At 48.6% G+C, this 27,393-nt stretch overlaps 1 protein-coding gene across 2 annotated transcripts in view; it reads left to right on the top strand.

The window, feature by feature from the left end:
* LOC149450481 (golgin subfamily A member 7B-like) overlaps nucleotides 1–27,393 on the top strand; it is a 61,149-nt gene that overhangs the window by 11,172 nt on the left and 22,584 nt on the right. For both annotated transcript variants that reach the window (XM_089691926.1, XM_089691927.1), the window contains one exon: nucleotides 19,193–19,318. In XM_089691926.1, the coding sequence (XP_089548052.1) occupies nucleotides 19,193–19,318 (126 nt within the window). The remainder of the gene's footprint in view (nucleotides 1–19,192; nucleotides 19,319–27,393) is intronic.

The raw sequence follows: 27,393 nt of genomic DNA, 5'->3' as shown, positions 1-27,393 counted from the left end.
TTTCTAGGCTTCAGAGAGCCTTTAAATTAGTGCAGAACACTGTACCTTTAATTTAAATGCCCTTGGAGATGAGGAAGGAGAAGGAGAAGGAGAAGGATGAGAAGAAGGAGAAGGATGAGAAGAAGGAGAAGGATGAGAAGAAGGAGAAGGATGAGAAGAAGGAGAAGGAGAAGGATGAGAAGAAGGAGAAGGAGAAGGATGAGAAGAAGGAGAAGGATGAGAAGAAGGAGAAGGAGAAGGAGAAGGATGAGAAGAAGGAGAAGGAGAAGGATGAGAAGAAGGAGAAGGATGAGAAGAAGGAGAAGGATGAGAAGAAGGATGAGAAGAAGGAGAAGGATGAGAAGAAGGATGAGAAGAAGGAGAAGGATGAGAAGAAGGAGAAGGAGAAGGATGAGAAGAAGGAGAAGGATGAGAAGAAGGAGAAGGATGAGAAGAAGGAGAAGGATGAGAAGAAGGAGAAGCAGAAGGAGAAGGATGAGAAGAAGGAGAAGGAGAAGGATGAGAAGATGGAGAAGGAGAAGGATGAGAAGAAGGAGAAGGATGAGAAGAAGGAGAAGGAGAAGGATGAGAAGAAGGAGAAGGAGAAGGATGAGAAGAAGGAGAAGGATGAGAAGAAGGAGAAGGATGAGAAGAAGGATGAGAAGAAGGAGAAGGATGAGAAGAAGGAGAAGGATGAGAAGAAGGAGAAGGATGAGAAGAAGGATGAGAAGAAGGGGAAGGATGAGAAGAAGGACAGTTCTGTGACAGTTTCTGTCTATTTCTGACAGTTCTGGGACATTCACTCCATACAGCGGTTGAAACATTGTATCTATTTGTTTCCATAAATAAAATGTTGTTTCCATTGTTCCTCACACACGCATGTAAGCGAAGGCTTGGTACATAACTGCAGGTGGAACTGAGCGCGTGTTTTTGCGTATTTTCAGTGCATTCCCGCTGGGCAGCCCGTTTGGCTCCGTTCACACCATACAAGTGCAGCCAAGCACAGATACTCATTGATTTCAGTGAACGAGAAACACAGAAAAGAAGAACCTGACTCCAAAAATGTGCCTCACGGAATGCCGCACCATGCAGGTTGGTGCAAGCGAGAACATGTTCCTTTACAGATACAAAGGGGTGCCATTAACAATGAATGGCAGCTCTGCACGTCTGCAAATGGCGGCGTGTTTCTGTGCGTGTTGGGAAAGCACCAGATCCTGGATCCTGCGCACATTCCCGACACGCAGTAGTAGGAGCATAGCCTTTGTGTTTTGCAATGCGCTGCCCTACATGTGAGAAACCAAGGCAAAGAAGTCCTTGGATCTTTTCCGAAAACGCACGGCACCACCACGTGTCTGCTAAATCGCAGTGCGTTTCTGATTTTACACACCTTCCTGAAACACTTAGATGTGAACCTAGTCTTACAGTACCAGGAGAAAACACACAGACAGGAGGAGAACCTATGTCCCCCTATGACCCCTCCATGAACCTATGTCCCCCTATGACCTCCATATGAATTCCCTATGACCTCCATATGAATCCCCTATGACCCCTCCATGAACCTATGACCTCCATATGAATCCCCTATGACCCCTCCATGAACTTATGTCCCCCTATGACCTCCATATGAATCCCCTATGACCCCTCCATGAACTTATGTCCCCCTATGACCTCCATATGAATCCCCTATGACCCCTCCATGAACCTATGTCCCCCTATGACCTCCACATGAATCCTCTATGGCCTCTCAATGAACCTGTTGTCCCCAATGAACCTATGCCCCCCTATGACCTCCATATGAATCCCCTATGACCCCTCCATAAACCTATGCCCCCCTATGACCTACATATGAATCCCCTATGGCCTCTCAATGAACCTATTGTCCCCATTGAACCTATGTCCCCCTATGACCTCCATATGAATCCCTTCTGGCCCCTCAATGAACCTATTGTCCCCCATAAACCTTTGTCCCCCTATGACCTCCATATGAATACCCTATGGCCTCTCAATGAACCTATTGTCCCCCATGAACCTATATCCCCCTATGACCTCCATATGACTCCTCTATGACCCCTCAATGAACCTGTTGTTCCTCATGAACCTATGTTCCCCTATGACCTCCATATGACTCCTCTATGACCCCTCAATGAACCTATTGTTCCCAATGAACCTATGACCTCCCTATGAACCTATGTCCTCCATATGAATCCCCTATGGCCTCTCAATGAACCTATTGTCCCTCATGAACCTATGTCCCCCTATGACCTCCATATGAATCCTCTATGACCCCTCAATGAACCTATTGTTCCCCATGAACCTATGTCCCCCTATGACCTCCATATGACTCCTCTATGACCCCTCAATGAACCTATTGTCCCCCATGAACCTATGTCCCCCTTTGACCTCCCTATGAACCTATGACCTCTCTATGAATCCCCTATGGCCCCTCAATGAACCTATTGTCCCCCGTGAACCTATGTCCCCCTATGACCTCCCTATGGGTCCCCTATGGCCTCTCAATGAACCTATGTCCCCCTATGACCTCCCTATGAACCTATTGTCCCCCATGAACCTATGATCTTCTCTGGCCCCCCTATTAACCTGTGGTCCCCCCTTGAACTTATATATCTATTGCCCCCCCCTATGAATTTATGATGCCCCTGTGACCCCCTATGAACCTATGATCCCCCTATGACCTCCCTATGAACCTATTGTCCCCCATGAACCTATGATCCCCTCTGGCCCCCTATTAACCTGTGGTCCCCCCTTTAACCTATGTATCTATTGTCCCCCTATGAACCTATGGTCCCCCTATGAACCTATGACCTTCCTATGAACCTTTGTTCCCCTCTTTGAACCTATGACCCCCTCTATGAACTTATGACCCTCCCCCCCATGCACCTATTGTCCCTCTATGAACCCATCACCCCCACCCCCGCTATGAACCCATGATCCCCCTATGAACCTTTATTCCTCCCTTTGGACCTATGACCCCCCCTCTATGAACCTTTGATCCCCCTATGACCCTCCCCCCTATGATCCTATGGTCCCCCTATGAACCTGTGATCCCCCTATAAACTCTTGACCCCCCCCCTATGAATCTTTGATCCCCCTATGAACCTTTGATCCCCCTATGAACCTATGACCCTCCCCCCCATGATCCTATGGTCCCCTATGAACCTGTGATCCCCCTATAAACCCTTGACCCCTCCCCTATGAATCTTTGATCCCCCTACAAACCTATGATCCCCCTATGAACCTATGGTCCCCCTATGAACCTATGATCCCCCCTATGAACCTATGGTCCCCCTAAGCACCTATGGTCCCCCTAAGCACCTATGGTCCCCGTACGAACCTATGATCCTCCTATGAACCTATGGTCCCCCTGTGAACCTTTCTTCCCCCTATTATCCTATGATGCCCCTATGGTCCCCCTATGAACCTCTGATCCGCCTATGACCTCCCCCCCCCCCCCGAGCCTATGGTCCCTCTATGAACACATGGTCCCCCTATGGACCTATGATCCCCTCATGGTCCTGGTGGGACTTTATTGCAGGAGCCAAATGCTTGAACCCCAAAATAGAAAATCATTTTTTAACGGAACACCAATAAATCCTAATTGTCCCTAAATAGTACTCTGAAAATGTCACTTTTGTCTTACTGATGCTAAATGCTTCGATTTTATTTTACCTTCATGCATTCTCAGCATAAAAAACACCCCAACCCATTTGCATGCCCCAGTGGTCCATACACCTACCTATTGTCCATGTTCACCGGCTCCTGGACACGCTGGGGCTGCTTTCCTGAACTTCCAGGTTGTAGAGCAGGGTAACAAAGCAATAGGCTGCTGCAGTTGCCATTCAGTTTGCTGGGAGGAGGAGGGAGCAGGGGCGTGGCTTGTGTGTATGGATGCACACTGCTTGCCTCTAGTCCTGGCCTGGGAATGCGCATGCGCAGGTCTCAGCTGACTAAAAGAGACGCATGCCTGTGGGGAGGGGAATGGTAGTTTGAGGAACCAACTGAAAAAGAAGAAAAGCCTTGATTTTGAAGAAGAAGACGAGGCATCTTGTGTAGATGTGGACCTCTGGGGCTGAGATGCACCAAAAAAGGGTTTAATGTCCCTTCACATTCCTCCTGAAGAGTATCCGTGTACTCCCTGGTATGTGGCTGCGCCTAGGCACTCCTGAAACCACAGCCAAGGCTAAGTTCACTCTCTGCTGCGATCCCGCCGCCTCCTCAATGCCTGTTTTTGTATGTGGAATGGCCATTTATAGTTGGGGTAATGCACCTCAATGTTGGGCCAAGTGTTTGGTTTGCGGTTGGAATGGCTGACGGGTGATGCAGACAACTTAGCTTCACTTTGGGAGGGAGGGCCCCCTGAACACTCGTATGAAAGAGGCCTCCTCCACTGTATTGTATGTGGGCGGTTCTGGAGCTCCCTGACCACTCGTGAAAGAGGACTCCTCCACTGTATTGTATATGAGCGGTTCTGAGGCTCCCTGACCACTCGTATGAAAGAGGCCCCCTCCACTGTATATTAGGGGGGCAGTTCTGGAGCCCCCTGACCACTCGTATGAAAGAGGCATCCTCCACTGTATTGTATGTGGGCGGTTCTGAGGCCTCCTGACCACTCATGTGAAAGAGGCCTCCTCCGCTGTATATTAGGTGGGCAGTTCTGGGGCCTCCTGACCACTCGTGTGAAAGAGGCCTCCTCCGCTGTATATTAGGTGGGCAGTTCTGGGGCCTCCTGACCACTCGTGTGAAAGAGGCCTCCTCCGCTGTATATTAGGTGGGCAGTTCTGGAGCCCCCTGACCACTCGTATGAAAGAGGCATCCTCCACTGTATTGTATGTGGGCGGTTCTGAGGCCTCCTGACCACTCGTGTGAAAGAGGCCTCCTCCGCTGTATATTAGGTGGGCAGTTCTGGGGCCTCCTGACCACTCGTGTGAAAGAGGCCTCCTCCGCTGTATATTAGGTGGGCAGTTCTGGGGCCTCCTGACCACTCGTGTGAAAGAGGCCTCCTCCGCTGTATATTAGGTGGGCGGTTCTGGGGCCTCCTGACCACTCGTGTGAAAGAGGTCTCTTCCGATGTATTTTAGGTGGGCAATTCTGGAGCCCCCTGACCACTCATATGAAAGATTCCTCCTCTGCTGTATTTTAGATGGGTGGTTCTGGGGCCTCCTGACCACTTGTGTGAAAGAGACCTCCTCCGGTATATTTTAGGTGGGCGGTTCTGGGGCCCCCTGACCACTCGTATGAAAGAGGCCTCCTCCACTGTATCTTAGATGGGCGGTTCTGGGTCCCCAGGCCACTCGTGTGAAAGAGGCCTCCTCCACTGCATTTTAGGTGGGTGGTTTTGGGGCCCCCTGACCACTCGTGTGAGAGGCCTCCTCCGCTGTATTTTAGATGGGCGGTTCTGGGGCCCCCTGACCACTCGTATGAAGGAGGCCTCCTCCCCTGTATTCTGTGTGGGCGGTTCTGGGGCTCCCTGACCACTCGTATGAAAGAGGCCTCCTCTGCTGTATTTTAGATGGGCAGTTCTGGGGCCCCCTGACCACTCGTGTGAAAGAGGCATCCTCCACTGTATTTTAGATGGGCGGTTCTGGAGCCCCCTGACCACTCGTATGAAAGAGGCCTCCTCCGCAGTATTTTAGGTGGGTGGTTCTGGGGCCTCCTGACCACTCGTGTGAAAGAGGCCACCTCCACTGTATTTTAGATAAGCGGTTCTGGGTCCCCAGGCCACTCGTGTGAAAGAGGCCTCCTCCGGTGTATTTTAGGTGGGCGGTTCTGGGGCCACCCTGACCACTCGTATGAAAGATGCCTCCTCTGCTGTATTTTAGATGGGCGGTTCTGGGGCCCCCTGACCACTTGTATGAAAGATGCCTCCTCTGCTGTATTTTAGATGGGCGGTTCTGGGGCCCCCTTACCACTTGTATGAAAGAGGCCTTCTCCACTGTATTTTAGATGGGCGTTTCTGGGGCCCCCTGACCACTTGTATGAAAGAGGCCTTCTCCGCTGTATTTTAGATGGGCGTTTCTGGGGCCCCCTGACCACTCGTATGAAAGAGGCCTCCTCTGCTGTATTTTAGGTGGGTGGTTCTGGGGCCTCCTGACCACTCGTATGAAAGAGACCTCCTCCACTGTATCTTAGATGGGCGGTTCTGGGGCCCCCTGACCACTCGTATGAAAGAGGCCTCCTTCACTGTATCTTAGATGGGCGGTTCTGGAGCCCCCTGACCACTCGTATGAAAGAGGCCTCCTTCACTGTATCTTAGATGGGCGGTTCTGGGGCCCCCTGACCACTCGTATGAAAGAGGCCTCCTTCGCTGTATTTTAGATGGGTGGTTCTGGGGCCTGCTGACCACTCGTGTGAAAGATGCCTCCTCTGCTGTATTTTAGATAAGTGGTTCTGGGGTCTCCTGATTACTCGTGTGAAAGAGGCCTCCTCCAGCTGTATTATAGGGGGACTGTTGGAAGGGCCCCCTGACCTCTTGAATGTAAGAGGCCTCCTCCGGCTGTATTTTAGGTGGTGGGTGGTTGAGGGGCCCTCTGACCGCTCATATGAAAGAGGCCCTCTCCGCTGTATTTTAGGTATGTAGATTGTTTGGGGGGCATAGCATTCATGTTTTTTTTTCACCGATCTTTTAATGTATACCTCTCGAACACAAAGCCTTGTGGAGATTGAAGGCCTACATACTAATGACTAAAATTCAATGGCGCCCGGCGGGGTACGTATAAACGGTCCATAAATCTGGATGTGGCAGAAACAAATCTGTCAAAGCGCTCTTTCCTCGGTGACGGGTCCCTAGTCAACCCGATGCGTGTTTACAGAGATTCTGAGCACAGAGCCGCATTCTCATGCATGATGGTTCACATGGAAGCCGTTGCCTTGAGCAGAAGAGCAGTAATATCTCTTTCTGTCAGATGTTGTTTATCTACGAGAATCATATTGCTTCCATCCCGCGTTCTCATGCCTCCAGGAAAACAAACAGCATGTGCATGGAGGAGATTAGGGAAATGGCCCGGCACATCGCCTTCCAGGAGGACCAGATTGGTGCGTCCATTGGCCATCAAGGTCCAGTAGACTGGAGATCGTCGGTTGAGCGTTGGTCACCTCTACGGGAGAGGCCATTCTTCAGACACGAGATCTGCTCTCATTTCCATCTATTAGCATTCATAACGTGAATCATTCTTCTCGGAGCATTTAACAAGCAAGTCAGCAAACGCAACCAAGTGGGTGAGTGGAGTGAGAAGAGATCTATTTCGGGGAGAGGAGTGGGAGGACACGTTCTAAACGGATCTCGGGATTATACATTGCGAGTGCAGAAGGACGTCGCCCCTTTCCCGTGACTCATGCACCCGTGCGGAAGCTTGACACGTTACCAGGACCTCTTACACGCTAGGATTATTATTAGCGGCTCCTTTAGACTCGCTGAATAGGATATCCAGCAGCTGAATTACAGGGTTGTCATGTCAGTGGACCGGGAAAACAACCAAATTTATTTATTGTAACTGATCTCTGGATGTATGGGGGGGGGGGATGGAAATGTGTGACTCACCAGTTCTTATGGAGATGTCAAAGAAGGTTTCCTCTTCCAACACAGAGGAGGACAATGCTGACCCAAGTAGAAAAAAATGGTGCCAGGGTATGTCATAAAAATAGTAAAATTGCTAAAATACGTCATAAAAATGCCAGTACAGGTCATAGAATGTGCCTATGTATAAAAATTGAAAGTATATGTTATAAAAATTGCCGCAATTTCAGGCATGCGCCATAAAAATTGGCAATAAATGTCAGAAAAATTGCCAATATGCATCAAAAACATTGCCCATATATGTGAAAAAAAATGCCAATATAGGCCAAAATTACCAAAATGTTTTTACATTGCCAATATACATCATAAAAATTACCGATACATATATATACTTCTTACAAATTGTCAATATATGCCATTAAAATTGCAGGTATTCTTCAGAAAAATTGCTGACATACATCATGAAAATTGCCAATATGTCATAAAAATTGCCAATATGCATCATGAAAATTACCAATAGGTCATAAAAATTGCTGATTATATATATACTTCTTACAAATTGTCAATATATGCCACTAATGTTGCCAATACATCATAAAAATTGCCAATATTCTTCAGAAAAATTGCTAATATACGTCATGTAAATTGCCAATATGCATCATACAATTTGCCCATATATGTCATAAAATTGCTAGTATACATCATAAAATTTGCCTATGTATAAAAATTGAAAGTATATGTTATAAAAATTGCCACTATTTCCAGTATGCGCAATAAAAATTGTCAATAAATGTCATAAAAATTACCAATATGTTTTATAAAGATTGCCCATATATGTGAAAAATTGCCTTTATACATTATAAAAATTGGCAATATAGGTCATAAAAATTGCCAATATATATCATAAATATTGCCGATATATACTTCTTACAAATTGTCAAATATGCCATTAAAATTGGCAATATGTCATATAAATTGGCTATATTCTTCCCATCTAAAATTGCTAATATACGTCATGAAAATTGCCTATATATATATACGGGACGTACAAAGCTGTCCATAATTCTGCCCCAAACTACATCACTGACCTAATATCCAAATACCACCCAACACGCACACTCCGCTCCTCACAAGACCTCCTACTCTCTAGCTCCCTGGTCTCCTCCTCACATGCCCGCCTCCAGGACTTCTCCAGGGCATCACCCATCCTCTGGAACTCCCTACCCCAATCCATCAGACTATCGCCTACTCTCCTCTCCTTTAGGCGCACCCTAAAAACCCACCTCTTCAGGGAAGCCTACCCCGCCCCCTGCTAATTGCCGATCTCCTCCACTCTTCCTACCACTCCATCCCCCACAGCTATCTCCTCCTGTACCACCATCCCCTCCCTCCTAGATTGTAAGCTCCAAGGAGCAGGGCCCTCGATCCCCTCGTATATCGCATTGTATTGGTATTGTTCTGTCACATGTTCTGTCCCCCTTTGTAATGTACAGTTGATCTTTGTTTGTGGGTCTTTCTGCCTTTAGTTTTGCCTTCAGCAAGTGAAATGCATGCTCAATGGGGTTGAGATCAGGTGACTGACTTGGCAATGGCAGAATATTCCACTTCTTTTCCTTCCTCCTGGGTTGCTTTTGCAGTGTGTTTTGGATCATTGTCCATCTGTACTGTGAACCGCCGTCCAATCAACTTTGCTGCATTTGGCTGAATCTGGGCTGACAGTATATCTGTAAACACGGCAGGATTCATCCGGCTGCTTCTGTCTTCTGTCACATCATCAATAACCACCAACGACCCAGTGCCACTGGAACCATGCATGCCCATGCCATCACACTGCCTCCACCCATGCCATCACACTGCCTCCACCCATGCCATCACACTGCCTCCACCCATGCCATCACACTGCCTCCGCCCATGCCATCACACCGCCTCCGCCCATGCCATCACACCGCCTCCGCCCTTGCCATCACACCGCCTCCACCCATGCCATCACACTGCCTCCACCCATGCCATCACACTGCCTCCACCCATGCCATCACAATGCCTCCGCCCATGCCATCACACTGCCTCCACCCATGCCATCACGCTGCCTCCATTCATGCCATCACGCTGCCTCCACCCATGCCATCACACTGCCTTCGCCCATGCCATCACGCTGCCTCCGCCCATGCCATCACACTGCCTCCGCCCATGCCATCACGCTGCCTCCGCCCATGCCATCACACTGCCTTCGCCCATGCCATCACGCTGCCTCCGCCCATGCTACCACACTGCCTCCACCCATGCCATCACACTGCCTCCACCATGTTTTACAGATGACGTGTGCTTTGGATCATGAGCTGTTCCAAGCCTTCTCCAGACTTTTTTCTTCCCATCATTCTGGTAGAGATTCATCTTAGTTTCATCCGTCCAAAGATTGCTTTTCCAGAACTGTTCTGGCTTTTTTAGATGTTTTTTGGCAAAGTCTAATCTGGATTTTCCATTCTTCAGGCTTATGAATGGTTTGCACCTTGTGGTGAACCCTCTGTATTTGCACCTTGTGGTGAACCCTCTGTATTTGCACCTCGTGGTGATCCCTCTGTATTTGCACCTCATGGTGAACCCTCTGTATTTGCACCTCGTGGTGAACCCTCTGTATTTGCACCTCGTGGTGATCCCTCTGTATTTGCACCTCGTGGTGATCCCTCTGTATTTGCACCTCGTGGTGATCCCTCTGTATTTGCACCTCGCGGTGAACCCTCTGTATTTGCACCTCGCGGTGATCCCTCTGTATTTGCACCTCGTGGTGATCCCTCTGTATTTGCACCTCGCGGTGATCCCTCTGTATTTACACCACGTGGTGATCCCTCTGTATTTACACCACGTGGTGATCCCTCTGTATTTGCACCTCGCGGTGATCCCTCTGTATTTGCACCTCGCGGTGATCCCTCTGTATTTGCACCTCGCGGTGATCCCTCTGTATTTACACCTCGTGGTGATCCCTCTGTATTTACACCTCGTGGTGATCCCTCTGTATTTACACCTCGTGGTGATCCCTCTGTATTTACACCTCGTGGTGATCCCTCTGTATTTACACCTCGTGGTGATCCCTCTGTATTTGCACCTCGTGGTGAACCCTCTGTATTTGCACCTCGTGGTGAACCCTCTGTATTTGCACCTTGTGGTGAACCCTCTGTATTTGCACCTTGTGGTGATCCCTCTGTATTTGCACCTCGTGGTGATCCCTCTGTATTTGCACCTCGTGGTGACCCCTCTGTATTTGCACCTTGTGGTGAACCCTCTGTATTTGCACCTTGTGGTGATCCCTCTGTATTTGCACCTCGTGGTGATCCCTCTGTATTTGCACCTTGTGGTGACCCCTCTGTATTTGCACCTTGTGGTGAACCCTGTGTATTTGCTCTTGTGAATTCTCCTCTTGATTGTAGACTTTGACAATGATCCACCCACCTCCTGGAGAGTGTCCTTCACTTGTCTGGATGCTGTGAATGGGTTCTTCTTTACCATAGAGAGGGTTCTGCGATCATCCATCATTGTTGTCTCCCGTGGACCTCCATGCCTTGTCATGTTGCTGAGCTCACCAGTGCGTTCTTCTTTCCTCAGAATGGACAAAACTGTTGATTTGACCGCTCCTAATGTTGCTGCGATCTCTCTGATGGATTGGTTTCATTTTTGAAGCCTTACAATGGACAGCTGCTTTGAACGCATGATGGAGGTTCACAGCAATAAATTCCAAATGCAAATCCCGCACTTAGAATCAACTCCAGACCTTTCACCTGCTTAATTGATGGAGAAATAATGGAGTAGCCCACACCAGGCCAGGAAACAGCTTTTGATTCAATTGTCCAATTACTTTTGGTCCCTTGAAAAAGGGGGGATGGCTACTGTTAAGAGCTGTAATTCCTAAACCCTTCCTCCAATTTGGATGTACATACCCTCAAATTACACCTGAGAGTGCGCACTGTCCGCCCATATCCATGATAGAACTAGAGCTGGAATATGTTTTGTTAAATACCTGCCAATATACGTCATAAAAATTGCCAGAATGTCATAAATTGTGCCGCTTTACGTCCTATAAATTGCCAATTTACAGAATCAAAATTTCCAATATATGTCAACAATTTACCAATATACCGTATATCATAACAATTGCCAGTTTGGAATAAAAATTGCTAATATATGTCATATAAATTGCCAATCGATATTCACAAATGGAGACGAGTCTTTCTGTCTCACCTCCAGCTTGGTGTGGTAGGAGGATCCCAAAGCCTCCAAAGGAATGGCAATAAAATTCAGTAAACGGCTATGATAGTGATTGATGGACATGACAACCCTATAAATCCCCTTCCCTGTGGGGTCTGTACAGTTCCCAGTTATCCAGTCCCTACTTGAGCCCCTTGATAACTAGAAGGCCAAAGTCCTAGGCGATGAAGGACACCATGAGTTCCCAAGCACATATACTGTATGTGGTAAAGGGATAGAGACCCCGAAATGGAACCAATGTGTGGTCAGTGGAGGTGAGGTTCTTCAGGAAGGTCGGTATGTAAAGACCATGAGAACAGGCTGAAGCACACCATTGACACGTTTCGTGGTTCTTTAGTTGCCACTTTGTCAAGGAGAGGTGTATGATACACTCTGATTGGTGGGATCTGTGTGCATTCATTCATATCAGTATACTGTATCTGTATACTAATTCCATTTTGGGGCCTCTTCCCCTTTACTGTCCTTATCAACCAGTGACGGCACCCAACCCACTCACTTACATGGTCGGGAATCTCCGGCCATGTAAGTATATAGGCGAGGAAAGGAGCCTTACTTCGTTGCCTAAATATGGAAAGGCAGCAATAATTGGGCAATGCTGTCAATGGTTGCTAAGGAAGCAGCGGCTGATAGCAGCCACTACATCCATACCAACCAATGACGGCACCCAACTTACTCACTTACATGGTCGGGAATCCCCAGCCATGTAAGTAAATAGGCAAGGAAAGGAGCCTTACATCATAACCTAAACGTGGACAGGCAGCCATAGTTGGGCAATGCTGTCAATGGTTGCTAAGGAAGCAGCAGCTGACAGAAGCCACCACATCCTTATCAACCACTGATGGCACCCAACTTGCTCACTTACATGGTCAGGAATCCCCGGCCATGTAAGTAAATAGGCGAGGAAAGGAGCCTTACGTCGTTGCCTAAATATGGACAGGCCGCCATAATTGGGCAATGCTGTCAATGGTTGCTAAGGAAGCATCGGCTGATAGCAGCCACTGCATCCATATCAACCACTGACGGCACCCAACTTACTCACTTAGATGGTCGGGAATCCCCAGCCATGTGAGTAAATAGGCAAGGAAAGGAGCCGTACATCATTGACTAAATATGGACAGGCGGCCATAATTGGGCAATGCTGTCAATGGTTACTAAGGAAGCAGCAGCTGACAGAAGCCATCACATCCTTATCAACCACTGACGGCACCCAACCCACTCACTTACATGGGTGGGAATCCCCGACCATGTAAGCCAAAGGGTGAGGAAATTGGCCTTACTTCATTTCCTAAAAATGGTCACATGACCATATTTTGGCAATGATGCCACCATCATCCCTTCTCCTTCCTTTTTATAGCCAATGACAGCTCAGGGAGCCGGAGTCACCTTTGGTAGCCTTACGTCATTTCCTAAAAATGGTCACATGACTATATTTTGGCAATGATTCCACCAGTATCCCCTCTCATTCCTTTTTATGGCCAATGACAACTCAGGGAGCCGGAGTCACCTTTGGTCCTAAAAATGGTCACATGGACATATTTTGGCAATGATGTCACCATTATCCCCTCTCCTTCTTTTTTTATAGCCAATGACAACTCAGGGAGCCGGAGTCACCTTTGGTAGCCTTACGTCATTTCCTAAAAATGGTCACATGGCCATATTTTGGCAATGATTCCACCATTATCCCCTCTCCTTCCATTTTATAGCCAATGACAACTCAGGGAGCCGGAGTCACCTTTGGTAGCCTTACGTCATTTCCTAAAAATGGTCACATGACCATATTTTGGCAATGATGCCACCATCATCCCTTCTCCTTCCTTTTTATAGCCAATGACAACTCAGGGAGCCGGAGTCACCTTTGGTAGCCTTACGTCATTTCCTAAAAATGGTCACATGGCCATATTTTGGCAACAATTCCACCATTATCCCCTCTCCTTCCTTTTTTATGGCCAATGACAACTCAGGGAGACGGAGTCACCTTTGGTCCTAAAAATGGTCACATGGCCATATTTTGGCAACAATTCCACCATTATCCCCTCTCATTCCTTTTTATAGCCAATGACAACTCAGGGAGCCGGAGTCACCTTTGGTAGCCTTACGTCATTTCCTAAAAATGGTCACATGGCCATATTTTGGCAACGATTCCACCATTATCCCCTCTCCTTCCTTTTTTATGGCCAATGACAGCTCAGGGAGCCGGAGTCACCTTTGGGGATCGGCCATGTGCTGAAAGTCAGTGGGGTTCGAGTTTGGCATCCAACTTTGGTAAACCCTTCTGAACCGGACGCAGGGCCGTTTGGCTCATAACCAGCAACTATGTGTACCTATTGCAGTGAATAGGATATCAGACATGCGCATTCTGGTCATGCTCAGAGACTGAAAGGTAATAGACCAAGGAAGATCGTCTGATGGTAAAGAATCGACCCTAATATACATAAAGCCCCCCTACGTTTTACGCCTGTTTTTACCAACACATGATATAAACTGTTCTGATATTACGAATCGTTCGCTCCATCCTCGCCCGTTTTCTAGGATCCTCTCCAGTCTGACCATGTGCTCACTTTGTCAGATTTGGCATTGGAATCCTCTGTGCTGCTCAACACAAGTTCCTAATTAGCGTCTCTGTCTGGGGAGTTCTGCCAAAAACACGAGGATGGGAATAGTACGAATGTGCCATGGCTACTACATTGAGTATGACGATATCGAGAACCTCCTACGATGTCTTCTCTACCTAAACCCACCTCTGAATCATGGCCGCTTACATCCTACTGAAGGTGACTTCACCGATGGCGGCATACCAACGCTGGCTACGTGAGCCTACAAGGCAAGACGACAGGGAATTTGAGAAACTTTTTACTTCTACTTTAAAGTGTATGTGGCCCTTAAGGCTGCTTTCACAAAGGCAGCCAGTGGGCAGTAAAAAAAGGCAGTTCTACATTTTCACTCCCTCCTGATTGCCCACCTAGAAGCAGATATGGTGTCACGCAAATGGACACGCGTTGGCGCAGCTGAGATGCAGCAATTTAAACTCGACGTGAAGACTTTTAGGCCTCGTGCACACAGGGCGTTTTGGCAGCCACTTTTTAGGGACGTGGCGGGTCTGTGACGTCAAAAGGGCCTGGGTCTCCAAGTGACGTCACCGGACGGCCTCGCCCCTTAGTTACTTAAGAGCTGGCAGGTGGTGGGAGCCTTCGTAGGGATCGGGTTTTTTTTTTTTTTTGCGGGTCGGCGGTGGCATTGGGTGTCGTGATTGATGGTGGATCTACACTGGGGGTGGGGCTTTTTTTACATTTTTGATTCTTTAATAAGGACTTGTCAAAAAACATGTGTTATTTACTTTTTACACTTTTTTTTGGTGAATGAGTAGGGGTATTGTGTACCCCATACTCATTCATATGGGGGACGGGATCCTGGGGCTTCCTTGTTAAAGGGGACTTCCAGATTCACCCACAGACCCCCACAACCACCGGCCAAGTTTCTTCTGTGGGGGGACAAGGTGCTTTGAGGGGACCGCCATGCTCAAGGCATGTGGCCTGGTATGACTCAGGGAGGGGGGGTGCTTGCCTGCCCCCCTCCCCCTTTCCTGACCTGCCAGGCTGCATGCTCAGATAAGGGTCTGGTATAGATTTGTGGGGGGAGGGGGGGGTGCACACTGTTTTTGTTTTGGCATGGGTTTCCCTTAAAATCCATACCAGACCCGAAGGGCTTGGTATGGATTGGGATGGGGGGACTCCCATGCCGTTTTTTTCACATTTTTATATTGCTGGCATTTATTTTTTTTTTTCACCTTCAGCTGTCAGTGGGGAATCCCGCTGGCAGCTGATAACTCATCCATTGTTAAGGATGCGGCGGCCAGCTTCCCGGCCCTTTCCTTAACAATGGCGGCCCCGCTCCTTAATGCTGAAGCTACTAGGACATAGCTTACACACTAGGAAAAACACTGCTGAATGCCGGCAAAATACGCTAAAATATTTGTCATTTTTTTCCCAGCATTTCTAGTGTGCATGAGACCTTAAACTCTGCCAAAGCTGGGACCTGGAGGTGACGCAACACGCGGGGTCATTAGATGCTGGAGGTATTGGGGAACGGATGTTCCCTGAGTTCTGTTCCCCAATACTTCCTGGGTTTAATGCCGAGTCACAGGTTCCCGCAGTACCGAACACCCAATGTGGGTGGCACCAGGGAGCACACTGTGAGGGCCTCATAAAGGTGACCCACCTACAACCGGATTGCCTTCCCCACAAGAAGATATGGTGCCACTCAAGTGAACACACATTGCAATGCAGCAATTTTAACTCAACATGCAGTTTTAAACCTGTGACCTGGAAGTGATGCAACACATGGGGTCATTAGACGCGGGGAAAGTATTGAGGAACTGATGTCCCCTGAGTTCCTCCTGCTCTCACTATCTTGCGGTCCACAGGCTCCCACCATGAGTGCCGCCAGGGGGCGCAGTTTGAGGTCCCCGTAAATGTGATCAAGCAGTTCTAGGACTTCCTGGAGCACTTTTATTGGAAAGCTCTACACTGGCTGTTAAAACTACCACCAAGTTCGCAGCATCAGTCCTGAGCTTGATGTAACCACTTAGCCACCATGCTGTTTATAAATGTACCTTGGTAGACCAGTCGTTAGTTGTTGCTAAGACCAGCTGTTCCTCCAATTCTGGTAAAACCAAATGGCAACAACCACATATCGGTGGGTTTTTCTGCTTGTATCAAATAATTTCCTTTTGAAAAATCTAATTAAGTAAAGACCTTGACAAGCAGCAGCCTTGAACTTGATGTAACCCCTTGGCCACCATGCTGTTTATAAACGTACCTTGGTAGACCAGTCGTTAGTTGTTGCCAAGACCAGCCATCACTGCTATGCTGGTAAAACCAAATGGCACCAACCACATATCGGTGGGTTTTGCTTCTTGTATCAAATAGTTTCCTTTTGGAAAACCTAATTAGGTGAATCCCTTGACAAGCAGCAGCCTTGAACTCTATTTAACCCCTTTGCCACCATGCTGTTTATAAACGTACCTTGGTAGACCAGCCGTTCCTCCATTGCTGGTAACACATATCGGTGGGTTTTGCTTCTTGTATCAAATAGTTTCCTTTTGGAAAACCTAATTATGTGAATCCCTTGACAAGCAGCAGCCTTGAACTCTATTTAACCCCTTGGCCGCCATGCTGTTTATAAATGTACTTTGATAGACCAGGGGTTATGTTGTCTCTAAGACCAGCCGTCCCTCCAATGCTGGTAAAAGCAAATGGCAACAACCACATATCGGAGGGTTTTACTGCTTGTGTCAAATACTTTCCTTTTGGAAAATCTAATTAGATGAAGCCCTTGACAAGCAGCAGCCTTGGTACTTTGATAGACTAGTAGGCCAGGGGTTACGTTGCTGCTAAGACCAACGTACTTTGGTAGACCAGTCGCTAGTTGTTGCCAAGACCAGCCGTCACTACTATGCCAGTAAAACCAAATGGGGACAACCACATATCGGTGGGTTTTGCTTCTTGTATCAAATTGTTTTGCTTCTTGTATCAAATTAGGTGAAGCGCTTGAGAAGCAGCAGCCTTGAACTTGATGTAACCCCTTGGCCGCCATGCTGTTTATAAACGTACCTTGGTAGACCAGTCGTTACCTTGTCGCTAAGACCAGCCATCCCTCAAATGCTGGTAAAACCATATGGCACCAACCACATATCGGTGGGTTATTCTGCTTATATAAAATTTTTCCTTTCGGAAAATCCAATTAAGTGAAGCCCTTGACAAGCAGCAGCCTTGAACTTGATGTAACCCCTTGGCCACCATGCTGTTTATAAACGTACCTCGGTAGACCAGCCGTTCCTCCATTGCTGGTAAAACCAAATGGCAACAGCCACATATCGGTGGGTTTTGCTTATTGTATCAAATTGTTTCCTTTTGGAAAATCTAATTAGGTGAAGCGCTTGACAAGCAGCAGCCTTGAACTTGATGTAACCCTTGGCCACCATGCTGCTTATAACGTACTTTGATAGACTAGTAGGCCAGGGATTATGTTGTTGCTAAGACCAGCCGTCCCTCCAATGTTGGTAAAACCAAATGGCAACAGCCACACATTGGTGGGTTTTGCTTCTTGTATCAAATCGTTTTCTTTTGGAAAATCTAATTGGGTGAAGCCCTTGACAAGCAGCAGCCTTGGTACTTTGATAGACTAGTAGGCCAGGGGTTACGTTGCTGCTAAGGCCAACGTACCTTGGTAGACCAGTCGCTAGTTGTCTCCAAGACCAGCTGTCCCTCTAATGCTGGTAAAACCAAATGGCAACAGCCACACATCGGTGGGTTTTGCTTCTTGTATCAAATTGTTACCTTTTGGAAAATCCAATTAAGTGAAGCCCTTGACAAGCAGCAGCCTTGAACTCGATTTAACCCCTTGGCCGCCATGCTGTTTATAAACGTACCTCGGTAGACCAGTCGTTACATCGTTGCTAAGACCAGCCGTCCCTCCATTGGTGGTAAAACCAAATGGCAACAACCACATATCGGTGGTTTTTTCTTCTTGTATCAAATCGTTACCTTTTGGAAAATCCAATTAAGTGAAGCCCTTGACAAGCAGCAGCCTTGAACTCGATTTAACCCCTTGGCCGCCATGCTGTTTATAAACGTACATTGATAGACCGGTAGGCCAGGGGTTACATTGTTGCTAAGAGCAGACCTCCGTACTATGCTGGTAAAGCTAAGTAGCTCTGACCAGACATCGGTGGGTTTTTTCTACTTGCATCAAATTGTTTCCTTCCGGAAAAATCCAATTAAGTGAAGCCCTTGACAATCCTAGTAGCTCCCGACCTCCCCAGTGTCTCCAGTCTCCTCCCCAGCCCCCATTACAGGCCAGGGTAGGACTCGAACCATTTCATAGTGTTTCCTTGTTCGAACCGACAGGATGCTGAGCATTTTGAGGCATGACCTGAATAAATAAATCATAAGTACTATGTAAGTAACATAAAAAATGCAATCTTTTTATTCCCCTCCATCGGCACCGCTGGCTGTTTCTTTGAAAAATCTAATTAAATTAAGGAAGAATGTCGAAGACGAGATCCGAATAACGCTGGAGACAAGCCACTTAATTCTTCTCCAAACCAGCAGGCGTCCAGATATCAACAGGAGGCGCTTTAATTGCTCGCTGTACATTATTTATATAGAAACGGGTTATATTTACTGTATTTTAACACCTTTTATCAGCTGGGCTTCCTGCCCTCATAATACATCCTCTCCCGGATCCTTCAGGCGAGCTGAAACCCGCTGAGATCTTCCCGCTGCTCCTGCCTCGGCTTTTGTTTCAGGAAGGAGCGCGGCGGATTAAGGAAGCCTCGTTCACACCGCCATGCCGAGCGCCATTGTCCGCTCCTGGTGTCTTCATTCAAAATCCAACTTCTGTTTCTTTCTTCTTTTTATTTTGCAGATGCACAACCTGCAGGAGATGAGGAGGAGCGCCTCCCTGGCCACCAAGGTCTTCATACAGAGGGACTACAGCGAAGGAACCATGTGTCAGTTCCAGACCAAGTTCCCACCAGAGCTGGACAGTCGGGTATTATCTGCTTCATGATTATTATGAGTCACACTGCTAACTGTCACTGCCGACTTGGAGTCATACTGCTAACTGCCACTGCCAACTCCGAGTCACACTGCTAACTGCCACTGCCTACTCCGAGTCACACTGCCAACTGTCACTGGCTACTCCGAGTCACACTGCTAACTGTCACTGCCAACTTGGAGTCATACTGCTAACTGCCACTGCCAACTCCGAGTCACACTGCTAACTGCCACTGCCTACTCCGAGTCACACTGCCAACTGTCACTGGCTACTCCGAGTCACACTGCTAACTGTCACTGCCAACTTGGAGTCATACTGCTAACTGCCACTGCCAACTCGGAGTCACACTGCTAACTGCCACTGCCGACTCCGAGTCACACTGCTAATTGTCACTGGCTACTCCGAGTCACACTGCTAACTGTCACTGTCGACTCAGTCAAACTGCTGTCACTGCCTACTCCGAGTCATACTGATAACTGTCACTTCTTGCTCTTGTCTCAGGATAAGTGTTCCTACCTAAAGAGATGGCAGTAAATAAAAAATATAATATGTAGAACAAACAATTAGTGTTCACTAGAGCAGCCTTCCTCAGCTCTGATAACATGGAAGAGACCTTCAAACTACATTCTGTTTTCAGGAAACCCAAACATAACTTATGGTGCTTCAGCATGATGGTCAGTGGGAAGAATGTCCCTTACATTGGTGGTCAGTGGGAAGAATGTCCCTTACATTGGGGGTCAGTGGGAAGAATGTCCCTTACATTGGGGGTCAGTGGGAAGAATGTCCCTTACATTGGTGATCAGTGGGAAGAATGTCCCTTACATTGGTGGTCAGTGGGAAGAATGTCCCTTACATTGGTGGTCAGTGGGAAGAATGTCCCTTACATTGGTGGTCAGTGGGAAGAATGTCCCTTACATTGGGGGTCAGTGGGAAGAATGTCCCTTACATTGGGGGTCAGTGGGAAGAATGTCCCTTACATTGGTGATCAGTGGGAAGAATGTCCCTTACATTGGTGGTCAGTGGGAAGAATGTCCCTTACATTGGTGATCAGTGGGAAGAATGCTCCTTACATTGGGGATCAGTGGGAAGAATGTCCCTTACATTGGTGATCAGTGGGAAGAATGTCCCTTACATTGGTGGTCAGTGGGAAGAATGTCCCTTACATTGGGGGTCAGTGGGAAGAATGTCCCTTACATTGGGGGTCAGTGGGAAGAATGTCCCTTACATTAGTGATCAGTGGGAAGAATGTCCCTTACATTGGTGGTCAGTGGGAAGAATGTCCCTTACATTGGTGGTCAGTGGGAAGAATGTCCCTTACATTGGGGGTCAGTGGGAAGAATGTCCCTTACATTGGTGGTCAGTGGGAAGAATGTCCCTTACATTGGTGATCGGTGGGAAGAATGTCCCTTACATTGGGGGTCGGTGGGAAGAATGTCCCTTACATTGGTGGTCGGTGGGAAGAATGTCCCTTACATTGGTGGTCGGTGGGAAGAATGTCCCTTACATTGGTGGTCGGTGGGAAGAATGTCCCTTACATTGGGGGTCGGTGGGAAGAATGTCCTTACATTGGGGGTCGGTGGGAAGAATGTCCCTTACATTGGGGGTCAGTGGGAAGAATGTCCCTTACATTGGTGGTCAGTGGGAAGAATGTCCCTTACATTGGTGGTCAGTGGGAAGAATGTCCCTTACATTGGTGGTCAGTGGGAAGAATGTCCCTTACATTGGTGGTCAGTGGGAAGAATGTCCCTTACATTGGGGGTCAGTGAGAAGAATGTCCCTTACATTGGGGGTCAGTGGGAAGAATGTCCCTTACATTGGAGGTCAGTGGGAAGAATGTCCCTTACATTGGTGATCAGTGGGAAGAATGTCCCTTACATTGGGGGTCAGTGGGAAGAATGTCCCTTACATTGGCGGTCAGTGGGAAGAATGTCCCTTACATTGGCGGTCAGTGGGAAGAATGTCCCTTACATTGGGGGTCAGTGGGAAGAATGTCCCTTACATTGGTTGTCAGTGGGAAGAATGTCCCTTACATTGGGGGTCAGTGGGAAGAATGTCCCTTACATTGGGGGGTCAGTGGGAAGAATGTCCCTTACATTGGGGGTCAGTGGGAAGAATGTCCCTTACATTGGAGGTCAGTGGGAAGAATGTCCCTTACATTGGGGGTCAGTGGGAAGAATGTCCCTTACATTGGGGGTCAGTGGGAAGAATGTCCCTTACATTGGTGATCAGTGGGAAGAATGTCCCTTACATTGGGGGTCAGTGGGAAGAATGTCCCTTACATTGGTGATCAGTGGGAAGAATGTCCTTTACATTGGGGGTCAGTGGGAAGAATGTCTCTTACATTAGTGGTCAGTGGGAAGAATGTCCCTTACATTGGGGGGGTCAGTGGGAAGAATGTCCCTTACATTGGGGGGGTCAGTGGGAAGAATGTCCCTTACATTGGAGGTCAGTGGGAAGAATGTCCCTTACATTGGGGGTCAGTGAGAAGAATGTCCCTTACATTGGGGGTCAGTGGGAAGAATGTCCCTTACATTGGGGGGTCAGTGGGTAGAATGTCCCTTACATTGGGGGTCAGTGGGAAGAATGTCCCTTACATTGGAGGTCAGTGGGAAGAATGTCCCTTACATTGGGGGTCAGTGAGAAGAATGTCCCTTACATTGGGGGTCAGTGGGAAGAATGTCCCTTACATTGGGGGGTCAGTGGGTAGAATGTCCCTTACATTGGGGGTCAGTGGGAAGAATGTCCCTTACATTGGGGGTCAGTGGGAAGAATGTCCCTTACAGAATTTTGTACCCACATCTGGCTCCTCTCCCCTGAGCAGTGTCCCCATCGCATTATGCTTGCTATGGAACACTGGTATCTGGTCACTCCTGAGCCCCGATTTCTGTGCCTAAAAGACACAGCAGAGCATGGCTCAGCCCCGCCCCCTTCTTCCTCTTCATAGGCTGTGATTGACAGCAGCGGGAGCCAATGACTCCTGTTGCTGTGTCTCAGCCAATGAGGAGGGAGAGACCTGGGAGATCCAGGGCTCCAGTGCACATTGCTGGACCAAGTTCAGGCTCAGGTATTGGGGGGGGGGGGTTACCTGCATAGAATGGTGACAAATCTTCAGCCTTTACAAGCACTTTAGTATCACATGATACAGTGCCCCCCCCCCCCCCCATTGTATGGTCCGGTGTGGTTAGTTGAGGCTCTGCTGGGCTTAGAGAGAGTCTGGTGCCTGATTCACGGAAGGTGCAGGTCTTCCTTTGCTTACACCCCGGTCACACGACTTGCGATTTGAAAATTGGACGCCAAGTCGCACACTATTGTCTGCAGTTACAGCGGCCAAGTTGGCGCGGTTCAGACTTGGTTGGAGCCGCACTGATTTCTAATGCAGCGCCTGCGCTACTTTTGGTGCGATTTGCATAGTCCTCTGTGTCGGATGTCCTGCAAATCGCGCCTGAATTTCGGCATCTCACCCGACTATGAAATCGTGTGACTTCACTATAAGTCGAACGATTTCAAAGTCGGGCGTGATGTGACCGGGGGGGTTAGGCCAGAGGTACGGGGGCCTCGGCTGTGGCTGCTGACAAGGACGGCACGTGGTGTTCCGTGGGCGAGACGGTCTGTGGACATAGTGAGACTCGCGATGTGGCCCTGTGAAGGCGCTCCCGTGTGCAGGTCGTGGTGCATCTAGCGGTCGTTGGTCACATTCAGCTGGACTTGTTCTGTAATGTGGAACCTGTTTCATAGCTTCTCCATTAAGGAAGTGGCTTGGTACCGATCACTCACTGTTTTCATTCAGAAAAGGAAGGGGCCATCAAATGACGAGTTGCTGGTCCCCCTCCCCCCCGCCGCCCCGTGTTGGAGAACGCAAATCTAGACTGCAGAAAATGTTACAAACGACTGCTAGAGGTCGCTGCATGACTGGTGCCGGGGTCGCATGGCAGGTACCAAGGGGCTGCATGATGGCCGACGGGGGGCTTAGACTCGTATTTAGTGCACCTAGTAAAAAAAAACAAAAAAAAGAACTTTGTGAATCAGAAAAAGTGTAATTATTAATGTAGATTTCAACTAACATCATATCTGGCAAGGTACCTCCTATGTTGGGGGCATGTATGGTATGGTCCCCCCCCCCCCAAGCATGTTATTTAAAGGTTTTAAGGTACCAGCATTAAGGTAAAAAATGTCCCAGTAGTTGTGACACCCCCCCCTCCCCCCCTCATCACCCCCCTCCCCCTCCCCCCCTCATCACCACCACCCCCCCCCCCCTCATCATCACCCCCCTCCCTCCATACTTGCCTAAGCCTATCTCGATCCAACAGTCTACTCTCTCTTTCCAAAGTGGCTCAGAGACAGAAACTGAACCAATTGGCTCCCGCTGCTGCCAATCAAATCCTGTGAGGAGGGGCAGGGCCAAGCCACGCTGTGTGTGTGTCTATAGATGCACACAGCCCGGCTCGGGAGCAAGCCCGCAGGTGTGCCTCCTTAGTAAGTGGATTCCTATGGTGGCACACAGAGAAGAAAAGGAGCTAAGAGCTCCGGCGGGGGACCCTGGAGGAGGAGATTCAGACAGTAGTGGGAGGCATTGGCTCCAGCTGCTGCCAATCAAACCCCATGAGGAGGGGGTGGGGTACAGCCACGGTGTGTGTGTGTCAATAGATGGTAAGTGGATTCCTATGGTGGCACACAGAGAAGAGGAGGAGCCAAGAGCTCCAGCGGGAGACCCTGGAAGATTAGGTTCAGAGAGTAGTGGGAGCCGTTGGCTCCAGCTGCTGCCAATCAAATCCTGTGAGTAGCGGTGGGGCCAAACCATGCTGTGTGTGTGTCTATAGATGCATACAGCCCTGCTCAGGAGCAAGCCTACAAGTGTGCCCCCTTAGTAAGTGAATTTCTATGGTGGCACACAGAGAAGAGGAGAAGCCAAGAGTTCCGGCGGGGGACCCTGGAAGAGGAGGTTCAGATAATAGTGGGAGCCATTGGCTCTTGCTGATGTCAATCAAATCCTGTGAAGAGGGGCGGGCCCAAGTTACGCTGTGTGTGTCTATAGAAGCACACAGTCCGGCTCGGGAGCAAGCCCGCAGGTGTGCCCCCTTAGTAAGTGGATTCCTATGGTGGCACACAGAGAAAAGTAGGAGCCAGAAGCTCCGGTGGGGGACCTTGGAAGAGAAAGTTCAGACAGTAGTGGGAGCCATTGGCTCCAGCTGCTGTCAATCAAATCATGTGTTGAGGGGCGAGCCCAATCCACGCTGTGTGTCTATAGATGCGCACAGCCCGGTTCGGGAGCAAGCCCGCAGATGTGCCCCCTTAGTAAGTGGATTTCTATGGTGACAGACAGAGAAGAAGAGGAGCCAAGAGTACTGGTGGACCCCAGAAGTTGAAGTTCAGACAGGAGTGGGAGCCATTGGCTCTAAGTGCTGCTCTCAGTCAAATCCTGTGAGAAGGGGGTGGGGTAAAGCCATGCTGTGTGTCTCTATAGAAGCACACAGCCTGGCTCAGGAGCAAGCCTGCAGATGTGCCCTCTTATTAAGTGGATTCCTATGGTGGCACACAAAAGAGAAGGACCCCAAAAGACGAGGATCGGGACTGCTCTGTGCAAAACCATTACAGAACCGGTAAGTATGACATAAAAAAAAAATATTCTTTACAACTGCTTTAAATTTGGTTTGCATTGGTATGCGCTCCCTAGGGCAGTGCCCACCCATCTGCTCCCCGGGGCAGAGCCCACCCATCTGCTCCCCAGGGCAGAGCCCACCCATCTGCTCCCAGGGGCAGAGCCCACCCATCTGCTACCCGGGGCAGAGCCCACCCATCTGCTACCCGGGGCAGAGCCCACCCATCTGCTCCACGGGGCAGAGCCCACCCATCTGCTCCCCGGGGCAGTGCCCACCCATCTGCTCCCCGGGGCAGTGCCCACCCATCTGCTCCCCGGGGCAGTGCCCACCCATCTGCTCCCCGGGGCAGAGCCCACCCATCTGCTCCCCGGGGCAGAGCCCACCCATCTGCTCCCCGGGGCAGTGCCCACCCATCTGCTCCTCAGGGCAGTGCCCACCCATCTGCTCCCCAGGGCAGAGCCCACCCATCTGCTCCCCAAGGCAGTGCCCACCCATCTGCTCCCCGGGGCAGAGCCCACCCATCTGCTCCCCGGGGCAGAGCCCACCCATCTGCTCCCCGGGGCAGTGCCCACCCATCTGCTCCCAGGGCAGTGCCCACCCATCTGCTCCTCAGGGCAGTGCCCACCCATCTGCTCCCCAGGGCAGTGCCCACCCATCTGCTCCCTATGGCAGTGCCCACCCATCTGCTCCCTATGGCAGTGCCCACCCACCCCACATGCTATTTTTTTGACATCTCCTTGCTTATTATCCCAGAAAATGGGCATTTTTAGATTGATTTCAGTGGGGGCTCCAGTTCGGCATCCAGACTTCTCTGAAGTTCCCCAGAGTGGACTCCGGGCAGTCGGGCCGATCCCTACAACTGATGTGGGGGAGTGTAGAGACTTCATTCAGTGTAGAAGTTTCATTCCGTGTAGAGGTTTCATTCCGTGTAGAGGTTTCATTCCGTGTAGAGGTTTCATTCCGTGTAGAGGTTTCATTCCGTGTAGAGGTTTCATTCCGTGAAGAGGTTTCATTCAGTGTAGAGGTTTCATTCCATGTAGAAGTTTCATTCCATGTAGAGGTTTCATTCAGTGGGATTGATTTCAGTGGGGCTCCGGTTCGGCATCCAAACTTCTCTGAAGCTCCCCAGAGTGGACTCCGGGCAGTCGGCCCGATCCCTAGAAGTTTCATTCAGTGTAGAGGTTTCATTCAGTGTAGAGGTTTCATTCCGTGTAGAGGTTCAGTGGGATGAAGCGTGTCTGCGGTGAATGGCCCCCTTCCATGTATGTGCAGTATGATGGGTATGTGTGCCAGGAGCTGCCATATGGATGTTTTCTCTCTCAGAGCCACAATCCAATGTGCATCTGTTCCATGCATGGTGTGCGGCGCGGATCACACGCAGAGAACACGCTCATGGCTGGGAGAACGCAGAGATATTGTCACACTTCTGTCCTCTGTTGATTTACACATTCGCTATTTTGGGGATTCTTCAAGGGATGTCATGCCTGCAGTGAATGCTGCCAAGTGTCTGGGGCCCTTTAACTGTCAGATGGGAGATGAGCCATTAATCAATAGAGCAGAAGAGTCTGGGGAAGGGGGGGATCGCCATGGTGGGGGATGGGGGGATCACCATGGTGGGGAGGGGGGATCACCATGGTGGGGAGGGGGGATCGCCATGGGGGGGGGGGGGCCGCAGGGAAGACATCCAATTCTGACGGTTTTTTGCTCTAATTACTGCAATGATCTCGGACACGGAGAAGGAAGGAATTGCTCCGGAGGACTTTGTAGGAGATGTAAAAACATTTCTCTTCCATCGATCTATTATATGTGACAATGAAAAGGATACAATGTGAGCGGAATGGGAATAATACAATGAGAAAAAACAAAAAAAAACCCAAAAAAGAGAATTAGAAAGAAGGCCATAAGGGCCGGGCGGATCCTTAACCCTTTCATGGTCAAAACAAACCTTCACTTCAGCTTCAAAGAAGCTCACATTATTTTTTATTTTTTTGAACAATCATTTTTATTGAGGTTTTTTAAAAAAATTTAACTCAATAAAATAAATGAACGATAAATAATAATAATGGTAAATGGGGGGGGGGGATGAAACGATAAATGCTTTGATAATAAGCTACGGTTTTAATGAGTTTGTTTGTATAACTTGTTTATCTGAAAAATTAATAAATATTTAAATTAAAATAATAATAATAATTAATCCGTAACCTTAACCCCCTAACTCTTAAAAAATTTAAATAAAATATTAGTAATAATAATAATAATAATAAAAATAAATGTTATGTGTATTGTATTGTTACTGCTTGCCATACGTTTGCGTGTTCTTATGTCCCTTGCTTTGTTCTACTTATGTACAATTTCAATAAACGCAACTGTTAAAAAAAAATAAAAATAAACACCCTAACACAAAGTAAATAATAATTATTTTATTTATTTCAGGTACTTATATAGCGCCGTCAATTTACACAGCATTTTACA

This window comes from Staurois parvus, unplaced genomic scaffold (assembly GCF_062004578.1).
Source record: "Staurois parvus isolate SC_StPar_1 unplaced genomic scaffold, SC_StPar_1.0 ptg000574l, whole genome shotgun sequence".
Lineage (NCBI taxonomy): Eukaryota > Metazoa > Chordata > Amphibia > Anura > Ranidae > Staurois > Staurois parvus.
The sequence above is the reverse complement of the archived record's forward strand: the minus strand, read 5'-3'. Positions and strand labels throughout refer to the sequence as shown.